Source organism: Cricetulus griseus, chromosome 2 (genome assembly GCF_003668045.3).
Source record: "Cricetulus griseus strain 17A/GY chromosome 2, alternate assembly CriGri-PICRH-1.0, whole genome shotgun sequence".
In the NCBI taxonomy this organism is placed as follows: Eukaryota; Metazoa; Chordata; class Mammalia; order Rodentia; family Cricetidae; genus Cricetulus; species Cricetulus griseus.
The window spans coordinates 223,461,785-223,475,882 of NC_048595.1; the positions used below are offsets into that span (position 1 = coordinate 223,461,785).

The 14,098-nt window shown below is 39.5% G+C and overlaps 1 protein-coding gene across 5 annotated transcripts in view; it reads left to right on the plus strand.

Moving 5' to 3' along the window:
* Osbpl1a (oxysterol binding protein like 1A) overlaps window positions 1–14,098 on the plus strand; it is a 208,517-nt gene that overhangs the window by 66,960 nt on the left and 127,459 nt on the right. For all 5 annotated transcript variants that reach the window (XM_027404345.2, XM_027404347.2, XM_035440270.1 and 2 more), the window contains 2 exons: window positions 99–221; window positions 6,951–7,032. In XM_027404345.2, coding sequence (XP_027260146.1) covers window positions 99–221; window positions 6,951–7,032 — 205 coding nt within the window. The remainder of the gene's footprint in view (window positions 1–98; window positions 222–6,950; window positions 7,033–14,098) is intronic.

Below are 14,098 nucleotides of genomic sequence, written 5' to 3' on the forward strand. Positions count from 1 at the left end.
TTTTTTGCCTAGTTATTTCTTCTATGTAAATTTTATGCTTTATAGATTATTGATGTTTCTTTGGAGTAAAAATGTTTTTGTGTAATTCTTGGTTTCAGAAGTGGCTGGAAGCCATCGAGGAACACTCTGCGTACAGCACTCACTACTGTTCCCAGGACCAGGTGACTGACGAGGAAGAGGAAGATGCGGTTTCTCCCATGGACCTGAAGGAGTCCTTAAAGGTAAGCACACATCATTCATCCTGTATACCTAACTCAAACATGCTTTCTGGAAATTATGACTTCTGACAATAGAAATCATGTTGATCTTTGTCTACCTGCATTCTACTGATACACCTCTGCTATGATAGTACTATAAAATGTCTTGGTTAAAATGGTGTGATGCTATGAATCAGTTTTTATGTTAAATACATTTGTATTTGCCTGTAGGAGGTGGGAAATGTAGGGCCTGACCTGCTCACCTTTATGACTTCACTGCATATTTCAGAGTTTCAATAATGCAACCATAGTGACACATTTCTTGGTCAGTGGTTTCATTTAAAACTGCTTGCAATATGTATTGGCCACTGCTTAGGGATAGGGTAAAGCATCAGTAATGTGTAGAGGCACCTTTATCTGAAGTGACAGTACTACCTTATCCATTCCTGAAAGTAGGTATTTTGTGGGGAGCAAATACTAGTTACTTTTCTGGCTGTATTTTTAAATGTACCTTGTTTATCATAATGTTGGTGGGTCTGGGAGAGTTAGAATTATAAGGGCATGCCTATTTCAGGTTAAATAGTTATCTCAAAGCACACAGATTTTCCTACTAAATTTAACCATATGAAAATTAAGTTGGTTATTTAAAGGATTTGCATATTTCTGAATAAACAATTCTAATGAAGTTAAGTTTACTAATGTCCACAGGGTTTCACTGACATTAGAGCCTCTAGTCTCAGATGAACAAAGAGTGTTAGGCTTCATCATTCCTGATTTTAATTTATGATAGAGCATCAGGGAATTTGAACTCATCTATGCTTTGTTGATGATATCTGCTAGACTTTGTTAGTGATTGCTTTATCTGTACTATTTTAAAATGTATTATGTACTATAATAGCCACAAACATAATTCTTAGATCAGTTAATTTTAACATCTACCAGAACATTTAGAATAATGACATCACAACTTAGAAAATTGGTGCTGGCTGGGCATTGGTGGCACACACCTTTAATCCCAGCACTCAGGAGGCAGAGACAGGTGGATCTCTGTGAATTCGAGGCCAGCCTGGTCTGCAGAGAAAGTTCCAGGACAGTCTCCAAAGCTACACAGAGAAACCCTGTCTCAAATAACAAAAAAAAAAAAAAGAAAAGAAAAAGAAAAGGAAAAAATGGTGCTGGAGAGAGAGCTTAGAGGTAAAGAGTACTTGCTGTTCCGGGGTGGAGACCTAGCCCTCATAGCTAGGTGATGCCAGCTCTAGGGGATCCAGTGCACATACATATATAGAAAGATATGCCTACACATAAATAAAAATAAATCTTTATAAGGGAGACTTGGAAAATTGGGAAGATTTAAATACATGTCTAAATGTTAAGTAAAAAATTAAAACTTATGCTAAATGCTTTAAAATGTAGTCAATATTTCCTAAGTGAAAAGAATGCCTTCCTATTTGTTTGCTTTCAATATGAGTGATAAAATGTATATGGATTTACAAAGCAAGCATTATCTTCGAGGATTATGGTAATTTAAGACATTTTAAATGGGGCTTATAAGTAAATTGAAAACATACTAGCTTCTTTATCATTAAGACACACGATTAAGGATACATTTTTTTTTTTGAGACAGGGTTTCTCTGTATTGTTTTGGAGGCTATCCTAGAACTCACTCTGTAGACCAGGCTGGCCTCGAACTCACAGAGATCCACCTGCCTCTGCCTCCCGAGTACTGGGATTAAAGGCGTGTGACACCAACTTCTGGCCTTGTTTTTTCGTTTTTTGTTTTTGTTGTTGTTGCTGTTTTTTGTTTTTGTTTTTTTCAAGACAGGGTTTCTCTGTAAAGACAAATTTTAAAATATATTTTTCAAAATTTCAAGCAAGTTATCAGTTCAGTTTTACATTGTATTTTATTCCTTTTTAAACATTATTTTCTTTCAATTTCAAAAAATTGTTTCCTTAAGCTATGTGTAGTGCGTGTCTGAAATCAGTGAGAATCTAGCCAGTATGAAGTTGTAGGCTCCAGATATCTCTGTCAGTGGAGTCTTGATGGAAACTGTGAGAGTTCTGATTCTCGGTGTCTGGACCCTTGTTCAAAATGGATGAAATATGAAACGGTCTTTCAATGTTAGCATGTAGCTTAGGCAGAATTACTCAAGATACTTTAACCTTTGAGTGAAGTTAAAGGAAATTCTGGGGGCCAGATAATGGAGCAAATGTATTCTTGGTGTGCGCAGACACAGGAAGGGTGTCAGGGAATAACAGTCAATAGTCATCTGCATTCAGTGCGCCGTAATCTCAAAGCGTACATTTATAAACAAGTGTGGGGCTTGGTGCTCTATTGGAAAGGTAACCATGTTCTGTGACACTGTGACCTCATTTATCACTCTCAGACTGAGAACCTCTAAAAAGGCAGAAGGTTTTCTTTCAGTCTCTGTCACTGCCTTGAGGTTAAGGTCTAAGGAGAGAAGAAGCAAGTGCCCACCTCAGAAGAGGCATTTCATGCCATGTCAGGGTGTGTCAGAGAACAGTGTTGGAGAGGAAGCCAAGCTCTGTGTTGCTTTGCAGTGCCTAGCCATATACGGCCGTTCACATTTAAGTAAATAATAAGCACATGAAGATTTCACTAACTCACTTTGGATATTTTTTAAATTGAATCGTGTTGTGTAGCCCAGGCTGGCCTTGACCTGGCCTTGACTTCCTGAATGCTGGCATTACAGGCATATCTGTTATACCTGGCTCCGTTCCTCATTTTAACCAGAACCATCTCAAGTGCAAGGGTACAAGCAGGCAGAGGATGTTTCTGTCATCATCAGAAGTCCCAATGGATAGCAATGGCAGGGACTCATGGGTACCTCGGTGGTGCTAACCACATGGGGGTTGTTTGGTTAAGGCCTCTTAATTCTTGAGGATCTCAACTATATTTGTGATATATAAAATAATTAACAGAATGCTAAATTTAAACCAAATGACAGAATAAAGTTTGTTTATTGAATTTATTTAGTTAAGTGATTCTTAACTAAAAGGAGTATGCAGAAAGATGCATATGCACAGACTGAGGGACTGCTCAGGACAGTGCGACCACATACTGTGCCAGACTTACCACACACTGTGCCAGACTTGATACACTGGTGAACTTCAGGTGCATAGCCGGAAAAGAGCAGAGAGCCAGGTGCAGTGGTGCACACCTGTAACCCCAGCACGCAGAGGACTAAGGTAGCAGGGTTGTCTAGAGCTTGAGGGTAGCCTGGGCTACATAGTGATTTTCAGGCCAACCTGGGTTACATTTAGACCCTGCCTCAGAAAAACAGAAACAAACAAACAAAAGCTACTACTTTGGAGAAGAGAAATTCAGACAGTGGGCTGTACACATGCACATTTATGTTGGTATAGAGCAACCCTGGACAGAAGAGGAATTAGCAGTTGCTACTTTTGGATAAGAAACAGGGCAGACAGGCTCTAGAGATGACAGTATGTGTATGAGGGAGAATTATTCTTCTTTCCAGATAATTTTAGTTTTTATTTCTCTGTGAATATCTATTATAACATAAAACTTTAAGACAATTGAAGGGCTAGACTTGTCACCAGGCACCAGGAAAATAAAAATGTGCCATGACTTCTTCATGCCAGGGAAGATAGAGCCTGGCTGGAGTTAAGCTTGCAAGTAACCACTGGGTACCTTCTCCATGGGCTTAATTTCTGCAAAATTTAAGATGTTAGGTTTCTAAGGATTAAAACTTTTTGAACCTTTTGTGACCCCTTCACTTGACAAGACTGAGACCTTGCCCATCACTTTATAAATCTCTCTGGTCCTGTCTCTGGCTGTTGGTGCTCACAACAGCAGTATTGTTAGAAGTACTGCCAATTTCCTGTTCTCCAGTGCATGGGAACAGAGCCATCCAGTCCGTGCCCTCCCTGGATTGTCTTCTTGCCCTATGGGAACAGAGCTGTACAGTCCATACTCTTTTCTCCCTGAGTTGGCTTCATTCCCTGTAGTGTGTGTATTAGAAGTTGCTTTTTGTTACTAAATTCTAAGTACTGTGCTTCAGTTTTTAATCCCATGTGGACTCCAGAAAATGTCTTGGATATAGCTCCTTCTACCCACTCCACTATTCTCTTGCTGCTCACTCCCTTGAATCAGTGTTAAGTGACTCTCCTAGTCAGGACAAGGTAGATGAATGTCATCTTGAGTCAGTGGAAGTGATAGCTAGAGAGTGTGTGGACAGGAGTTGGACTGGTAGATGCATATTTTAGTGGGCTTCTCACTGTTAGAGCTGTCTGGTGCACTGGGCCTCTGTGCTCATGGCTGCCACCCTTGATATGTAGGTACTCTGCCCATATAACTTGGATAAAATCAAAAATATTGTCAGATGTTAATATTACAATAATGTTTATAGTGGGACATCACTTACATATTGAACAAATCAAATTTAAAACTCCACTCTCCCTGGCTAAGGTTAAGGGTGTAGAAGTCAATAATGAGGTGCCATGCCAGATATCACAAAGTCTTCACAAGCACTACTTTTGAGACATGGATGGCCCAGGCTGGGCAAGAATCCATGATACTGTGGCCTCAGCTTTTCCTCAGTACCAGGATTGACAGGTGTGTGGTTACTGCCAACCCCAAAAGAGTTTTTATTTTGTTTTGTTTGTTTGTTTTTGTTTTTTGGCTTTTTATAATTATTAATGGGGGTGATAGCAAATTAGAGAATGTACTTTATTGTAATGAAAATTTCTGTCCTAGGTCACGATCCCCTGAGCAAATTGAGAGCATGGGAAGAGGGGGGAGGGAGCTATGAGAATGAGAAGGGAAGAAGAGGAAGGATTCAGAGGTCATGAGGGAGCAGAAAGGTTGAGTCAGGGTAAGAATAGAAGAAAGGGTTTGTGATAGGTAGGGTTTTAGTTGGGGGGGGGTGTTAGGGGAGGACGGGAGGGAGAAGGGAACTGGGATTGTCATGTAAATCAATCTTGTTTCTAATTCAAATAAAAAATGATAAAAAAAGAAAATTTCTGTCCTCTTTTAGTGTCACTCAAGAGTTATGTTAATACTGGTGTTCATGAACTCTTCTTTAGCTTACTTTTATGTCCCTTTTAAACCACTAAGCCAAGAAGCATTTTTTAAAAAGCTTTGACATAAATATTCTATGTGAGGAGGCATGTGACTCCAGTACTTCAGATGGTACTGTGGAGGGTGGGGTTGCCTGGTTATAACCCAGGAGCTGTGCTGCACTGTGCATCAGATCAGTAGTCTGCAGATGGAGCCAGTGCTTCCGTAGCCAACTTGCACCGTGGGAAGGAAATGAGTAAGCAGTGGCATTGACTTGGCCATGATCAGGAATAATAATGTGCATAGTGTGAGAATGGTCTTCTGTTAATAAGTCAAGAGTGATGCATTTAGTTGCAGTGAGTGTTTCTGGAGGGACTTTCCACCTTTCAACCTGGATTCACAGGCAGTGTCTGAGAAAAGGTGCAGCAAACCTCTATAGGGTTTTAAATTACACAGTATAAGCATTCCTCTCGATAAATAAATAAACATGTGGTATATTTAGATGTCATTAGGAGTCTCAAAACAGAAGGGATGATACACATTTAAGAAAGAGCATTGTCTGTAACTAATGTGGTCCCATTAATAACTCTGCTGTGGTTGGGTTGAGCTTTATAAGAGCTAAAATATTTATAAAGTAAAATAGGAGAAAAGAGTGCTTACCTGTGTCACCTTGGCACACAGCTAAACTAGTTTAATTTTGAATAAGCAAATGTTTTGTGATGGACCAGTTGAGGTTAGGAGTGCAGAGTAAGGAAGCTGAGTCCATTGCTCTTCCCACAGTAGTGATTCTAATGCTTGCAAAGTCCTGGTTCACAGAGTCAACATTTTCAGTTATTACAGTCCAGCAGTTCCAGTATGATTTTCTTCCTTATTCTTTTTGCTATGTATAGCCAGCATAAAATTGACAGTGATTGTACTTTGTTCTTTGGATCTTCTCTAGGCTGGGACGCAAGTTAGATGATGGATTTTTATATTCACATTTTACTTCTAGGGATCTTACTGTGAAGAAATTCAAAATTTCAAGGCAGACTGCTCTCCATAATTAACTTTACCATATTTTCATGAGCTTTGGCTTAGTTAAGAAAGTGTCCTGCTTGGTCTGATGGTGTGGGTGGTGGCAGCATGTATTTAAAATGCTGAATGAAAAATCAGCTTGTGATTTCCAAATGGTAGGACCATCTGGATTTTTAAAAACAAAACAGTTTTAAAATGTATCCTTAAGGAATGCATTTTATAGCCGGGTGGTAGTGGTACATGCCATTAACCCCAGCAACGGGGGTGGGGGTGGGGAGGGTGGGGTGGGGGTGGGGGGCAGAGGTGGCCTGATTTCTATGAGTCCGAGGTCAGCCTGTCCTATAAAGTGAGTTCCAGGACAGTCAGCACTGTTATACAGAGGAAACCCTGTGTAATGCATTTTGTAATTTTGGGGAGAATTTTTCAGATCTAGCAAGTCAAAGCAGTTAACTCTGCATATACATGATGTAACAAGAGAGCGCTATGAGTCTGTGCAGTTGTGTGGTGTCTACCGACTGATGTTGGATGTGTTTGGAATTAAATACTTGATCTTATTGAACTACTTCATGAAATGCTTCATCTGTATCCTCTTGTAAAGAGTCTTATGTATCTGAATTGCAAGTTTTGATAGAAACATTAATGCATAGGTAATTTTGAAAGTCCTTTGTTTGTTTTAATTTTGCCCTTTTTTTTTCTTTCAGAGAGCACAAACATGTCAACAGAGACTAGATAGGGAAATTTACAACTTTCTCAAAATGATTAAAGAGTGTGATGTGGCCAAAGGTAAGGAAACAGAGAGAGAGAGAGAGAGAGAGAGAGAGAGAGAGAGAGAGAGAGAGAGAGAGAGAGAGAAAGACATAAATTACCCTAGATCCCCACTCTTGACCCTATGTCAATTTGTGTGACTGCACATTTTAGACTTTGTGTGTGTGTGTGTATGTATGTGTGTGTGTGTGCGCGCACACACACATGACTACTTGTTTGAGCTATAACATGTGGAGGACAGAGGATAACTTGTAGGAGTCAATTCTTTCCTTCCATCAAGTGAGTCCAGGCCAGTGGCACTTGGGTTGTCAGCCTTGGCTACAGGTACCTTTATCCACTAAGCCCTCTGACCACTGAGCCCTCTGACCACTGAGCCATCTCAGCCACTCCCATCTCTCATCTTGCTAACACTACTTTAGAAAATCTTAGAGTGGTGCTGTCTTTTGTGCCTGTGCTGGTATGCTCCTCCGTGCCCATTCTGCCATGCCTTGTGGAACAAAGTTCCATTACTGAGACCTGCTTAGAGTTGGACCTCTGATGGATTTAGCAATCGGGAGGGTCTCTCAAGGGATGGGTGCAGAGCATGGGAGAAGTAGATCAGAGGTTTGTCCTTGCTCCTTCTGTGACGGGACAATGTGGGTTTGCATCTTGGTGAGTGCACAGGCCCATAGCACAAGCAGACAAGAGGAGAGCGCTGGCATTGTTTGAGTGCAGTTTGAACAAAGAACCCTTATTAGGAGAGCTACACGTGCTCATATAGGAATGCACATGTAGGGTGGGCACATTCCTGAGCATGCTGTTTCTGCTTTACATGTTTGGTGCAGAAAAGGAAGCTGGAAGACTCATTTCTGCTGTGGGCAGAGGATTTAGCATTATGAGCAAAGTTTTCTCCAGGTTTCCCAAAAAATGATCCACAATGATGTAGTCATTACTGCTGTTTCCTGTGAGTTTCTCCAAAGAGCCTTAGTGGAATTAAAGAAAACCAACTCTGAAGCATGTTACCAGTTTTTAAAAGAGCAGCAGTGTTGCTCTGTAAGAATAGGAGCCTGCCTTGCTGTAGGGCTAATATATCCCCCAGGGCCATGGCCTAATAGTGCTGGCTACTTTGTCTGTCTGCCCCATGCCTCAGGTCTGCCTATGGCACCACCCCTTCACTCCTTGGTGATCCTGGTCACACTGTCCCATCTCTTCCCTGTATGGAAACTTCTGGTCTGTTGCTTTACACAGCCCTCCTACCTTCTGTGAGTGGTGTCTCCCAGCCTTGAGCTTGTCACACTTATGAAAGCCCCTTTCTCCCTGCCTCCCTCTGCCCTCTTCTTTCGTCCCTTCTCCCCTTTCCTTTCTCCCACATTCTCCCCCTTTCCCCTCTCCCTTTCTCTGGTGAATGAAACAAATGACCTACTACTTATCTAGCTTATATATTTGCAACTATTTCTCTAAGAGTCAGGGAGAAAAGAGTGTACGTTTGGTTAGTAAATGTGATGTTATTCAAATCACTAAGACCTTTTTAGAAACAACCCAAAATAAGGCAAGCATCAGTGGCACATACATCGTTAATCCCAGCACTAGGAAGGCAGAGGCAGGTGGAGCTCTGTGACTTCAAGGCCAGCCTAGTCTACAGAGTGAAAGAAAGGGAGGAAGAGGAAGAAAGAAGGAAGGAAGGAAGAAAAAAGGAAGGGAGATATATATACCAAAGTAGGGAGGAAGCCAGGAAACTTCAGTGGTTTGCATTGTGGCCCATGGGACTCCCAGTTAATGCCTGTAGCTTTTTGTATCATGCTTTTACCCTTTGGATTCACTGTTTTATTTTTAAAATTTAGTACATTTAATTTATCTTATGTGCATGCACATGTTTGTGTCCTTATTTTGCCCTTATTACCACTTTCTCCTTAATTCCCCTCCCTTGATTCATAGGTCTTTTTTGCCATTTTTTAAATTATTGAGCTAAACATTTCCCCCCCTTCCCTTTCCTTCTTCCCTCTCATCTTCCAGCATCCTTCTGCCCCATGCTTCCAATTTACTCAGGGGTTCTTTTCTTTTTCCCCTTCCCAGGTGGATCCATGTATATCTCTCTTAAGGTCCTCTTTGTTACCTAGATTTTCTGAGGTTGTGGCCTGTAGGCTGGATATCCTTTGCTTTATGTCTAATATCCACTTATGAGTGAGCACATGCTATAGTTTTCTTCTGGGTCTGCGTTCCCTCACTCAGGATGGCTTTTTCTAGTTCCATCCATTTGCCAGCAAATTTCAAGATGTCATTGTTACCTCCATTGTGTAAATGTACCACATTTTCCTTATCTATTCTTTGGTTGGGGGGCATCTAGGTTGATTCCAGGTTCTGGCTATTATAAATAATACTGCTATGAACATAGTTTAATAAATGTCCTTGTGGTATGAGTGTGCATCCTTTGGGTATATGCTCCAAAATGGTATTGCAGGGTCTTGAGGTAGATTGATTCCCAATTTTCTGAGAAACGGCCAAACTGATTTCCTAAGTGGCTATACAAGTTTGCACTCCCACCAGCAATAAAGGAGTGTTTCCCTTACTCCACATCCTTTCCAGGATAAACTGTCATCATAGTTTTTAATATTGTCCATTCTGACAGGTGTAAGATGGTATCTCACAGTTGTTTTGATTTCCATTTCTCAGATGTCTAAGGATGTTGAGCATTTCCTTAAGTGTCTATTGGCCATTTGAAATTCCTCTGTTGAGAATTCTCTGTTTAGATCTGGACCCCATTTTTTTAAATTGTATTATTTGGTCTTTTGATGTCTAGTTTCTTGGGTTCTTTGTGTATTTTGGAGATCATCCCTCTATCAGTTGTGGGGTTGGTGAAAATCTTTTCCCATTCTGTAGGGAGCTGTTTTGTCTTATTGACTATGTCCTTTGCTTTACAGAAGCTTTTCAGTTTCAAGAGGTTCCCTTTATTAATTGTTTCTCTCAGTGTGCTACTGGCCTTCTATTTAGGAAGTAGTCTCCTGTGCCAATTTGTTCAAGGCTACTTTCCACTTTCTCTTCTGTGAGGCTCAATGTGGTTGGTTTTATGTTGAGGTCTTTGATCCATTTGGACTTGAGTTTTGTGTAAGGTGATAGATATAGATCTATTTGTATTCTTCTACATGTCAACATTCAGTTATACCAGCACCATTTGTTGAAGATGCTTCCTTTTTTCCATTTTGTAATTTTAGATTCTTTGTCAAAAATCAGGTGTTTATAGGTGTATGTTTTGATAACAGGGTCTTCAATTCAATTTCATTGGTCCACCTGTCTATTTTTATGCCAATACCAAGATGTTTTCATCACTGTAGCTCTATAGTATTGTTTTAAGTCAGGTATGGTGATGCCTCCAGAAATTTCTTTAATGTACAGGATTGTTTTGGCTATACTGGGCTTTTTGGTTTTCCATATAAAGTTGGGTATTATTCTTTTGAGTTCTGTGAAATTTTTTCTGGGATTTTGAGGGGTATTACATTGAATCTGTAGATTGCTTTCGGTAAGATGGGCATTTTTACCATGTTAATCTTACCTATCCAAGAAAATGGGAGATCTTTCCATTTTCTGATGTCTTTTTTGGTTTCCTTCTTCAAAGACTTAAAGTTCTTGTCATACAGATCTTTCACTTGTTTGGTTAAAGTTAACCCAACATATTTTTTGTTATTTGTGGCTATTGTAAAGGGTGTTATTTTTCTGATTTCTTTCTCAGCCCATTTATGATCTCTCTATATATCATCTGCATATAGTATATATCTACTGATTTTTTGAGTTAATTTTCTATCCTGCTACATTATTGAAGGTGTTTATCAGTTGTAAGAGTTCCCTGGTAGAATTTTTGGAGTCACTTATGTATACTGTCGTATCATCGACAAATAATGAATGTTTGACTTCTTTTCCAATTTGTATTCTCTTGATCTCCTTTTGTTGTTTTAATGCTCTAGCTAGAACTTCAAGTAATATATTGAATAAATATGGAGAGAATGGACAGCCATGTCTTGTTCCTGATTTCAGTGAGATTGATTTGAGTCTCTCTCCATTTAGTTTGATATTGGCTGTTGGCTTTCTGTACATTGCCTTTATTATATTTAGGTATGTTCCTTGAATCCCTGCTCTCTCCAAGACCTTTATCATGAAGGGGTGTTGAATTTTGTTGAAGGCTTTTTCAGCATCTAATGAAAAGATCTGATTGGGGAAGTCCTTCTGTGTATATGTTTGTCTTATTGGTTGATAAAGTACCGTTGGCCAATGGGGAAGCAAGTTAGGCAAGACTCGGAGTTGAGGAGGATTCTGGGAAATGTAGTAAAGAGAAATCCTGTGATCCAGGCAGGAAGTGACATAGAAGGCAGACTCAGAATATAAGCATGGACAAGCAGGAAATTGATCTCTTCCTCTTCCTCCTCCTCCTCTCTTCTCTGGAGTCGCCATGTGATCGCAACAAGAGAGGATGCATGCCCCTAGCGTCCTGATCAGATAAGTCTTTATAAAATATATAGATTAGTAATTATGGTTACTGAGATAGCAAGTAAGAAATCCTAGTCATTGGCCAGCAGCATTTTACCTAATATTAATCTCTGTTATTTTGGGCACCCACATGGTGGCGGGGCTTGGGCAGCTTGGCGGAAAGACTTACCGTTACAAAATGGTGTCAGGACATGGGTTTACAAACTTCCACATAAAAACTTCACAAAACCTTTAAAAGTGATTTTAGAAGCAAAAGAACAGAGACAAGCACAACTTCTTGTTAGCAGCATTTTCTTGGGTGGTCTCTGTTTTGCTAGAGACAAGCAGAGACTTGACCGACTCCTTTAAGAGAGGCTTCCTGACTCAGCATGAGTGGCAAAAACCACAAGGCTCTATTAGCAATGCTGTTTAGCAGATAAAAGACCACATGGCCAGAAAAAGGTAAAGATTTACAGTAAAGACAGATTCAGAAGAAGAAAAACCTCTAAAGGTTTACAGTGTGTTTAGAAATATACATAGGCTTGTACATTTTTGTATATATTGAGATATTGTATATATTGAGAAGAAAGAAACAGGATAAAATAATTAAAAGAAAGAAAGAAGGAGAAGCTGGTGGCAGTGGTGTCACACGCCAGTAAGATTTGTTGAAAGAAGCAGAAGCAGGCAGATTTCTTTAGAGAAATCCTGTCTCAGGAAGAAAAAAAGGAAGTAAAAGAAATAGAATAATAAATAAGCCATGTAAAGATGGAAAATACACAGAGAGTGTGGATACTATATGCTATATTGTTGTCTCCAAATCGTTTGATCGCCAAGGATGGAGCAACAACTAACAGACATTTGATTAATAATGCTGCTAAATTAATCCAACTTACATATTTTAAAAATGCCTTGATGTTAAAATTTAAGTATAAGGATATGTTACTTTGGAAAAGAGATTTTATTTGTGTTTCCACAGAAAATGAAAAGATGTGGATTCCTTCCAGACTAATATGGTTTGATGAAGCAAGACCCCCTGAAACAGTGTCCCAGGTGATCCAACATCTAAAACAGCTGAGACGATACAGCCTTGCAGACTACAAAAACAAGGACCTGGCCAAGTTTCTGTGCTTTATCATGATTTCCATGATATGGACATCATCCCCAACCAGCAGGAAGCAGTTGGGAATGAACGACGCCCAAATTCCCAAATATTGTTTATAAATGTTTCTTTTAATTTAAATGGGGTTGATTATAAATGATATGGTAATGATCACAGTCAATCTCTTTTTAAAGGAAAAAAGGACAATAGGATATAGAATGAATACTTTGCATCGATATGGATTTTCATTTATTGATACAACTTTAAGGTCAATTTTGTTATATATAAATTTCTCCTCTTGTTTAGGTATTATGTTTATACAGATCTTTTAAAATGTAATGAATAATTAAATACAGATTATATATAGTAAGGTATAATAGTCAGAATTTACAGTTAGGTTAGATAGGCTTTCTAGCTATAGAGAGATGTATTTGAGATGGATAGATATTCTTCAAACCTTTCAAAGACCTACAGAATATATAGCATTTAAATGCTTTAGGGTTTTTCATGACAGTGACACATGACTGCTCCTGCCACACCAATTATGTCAGAAAGGAGGATGGGCATGGAAGAAACTCAATATGGAGGTTGCCTTCAACATGGCAAGATTAGCCATTTGGGCAAGAAAATGCTCTTGCCTGGACTGTTTGTTGCTGTATAAACTGGACATGCAGGACCCACAGGAAAGTGCCTGCTGAACTTGTCAAACAAAACAGTCCTGAAGGGTTCGTGCTTCACTGAGTAGTCTGCCAGACACACTATGGCCTATAGGCTGAAGATGGATGCCCAAACATAACAGAGGAACTTTGGGTGACTGTCCAGGTAGTGAGATGTCTCTGTCAATTTTAGAGTTTATATATTATCCTTCTGTGGTTTTTGATGGAGTTGAAGACAGATAGTTATGGCTATAGTTTTCTTTAGTTATTATAAAAGATAAGCTATATATAAGACTTTAGACTCACAAAGATAATAGAATGATAGAATATTTTCATTAAATCTTGCTAAATGTTAATGGACTAAATATTGTAACTATGGTTCTTTCTTGATAATTGTTTTTCTACATATTTTACTATGATAATGTTGAAATCCTTTTTATTTAGACAGATAAGAGGAGATGATGGGGAGGTCCTTCTGTGTATATGTTTTTCTTAATGGTTGATAAATAAAGTACTGTTGGCCAATAGGTAAGCAAGTTAGGCAGGACTAGGAGTTGAGGAGGATTCTGGGAAATGTAGTAAAGAGAAGTCTTGTGGTCCAGGCAGGAAGTGACATAGCAGGCCGACTCAGAATATAAGCAGGGACAAGCAGGAAATCACTCTCTTCCTCTTCCTCTGCCTCTCTTCTCTGGAAGCCACCATGTGAACCCAATAAGAGAGGATGCATGTGTCATTGATCAGACAAGTCTTTTTTTTTCATTTTTTTTATTTGAATTAAAAACAAGATTGTTTTACATGTCAGTCAGTTTCCTCTCCCTCCCCTCCTTCCCTACTATCCCCCAACTAAAACCCTACCTATCACATACCCTTTCTGCTCCCCAGGGAGGGTGATGCC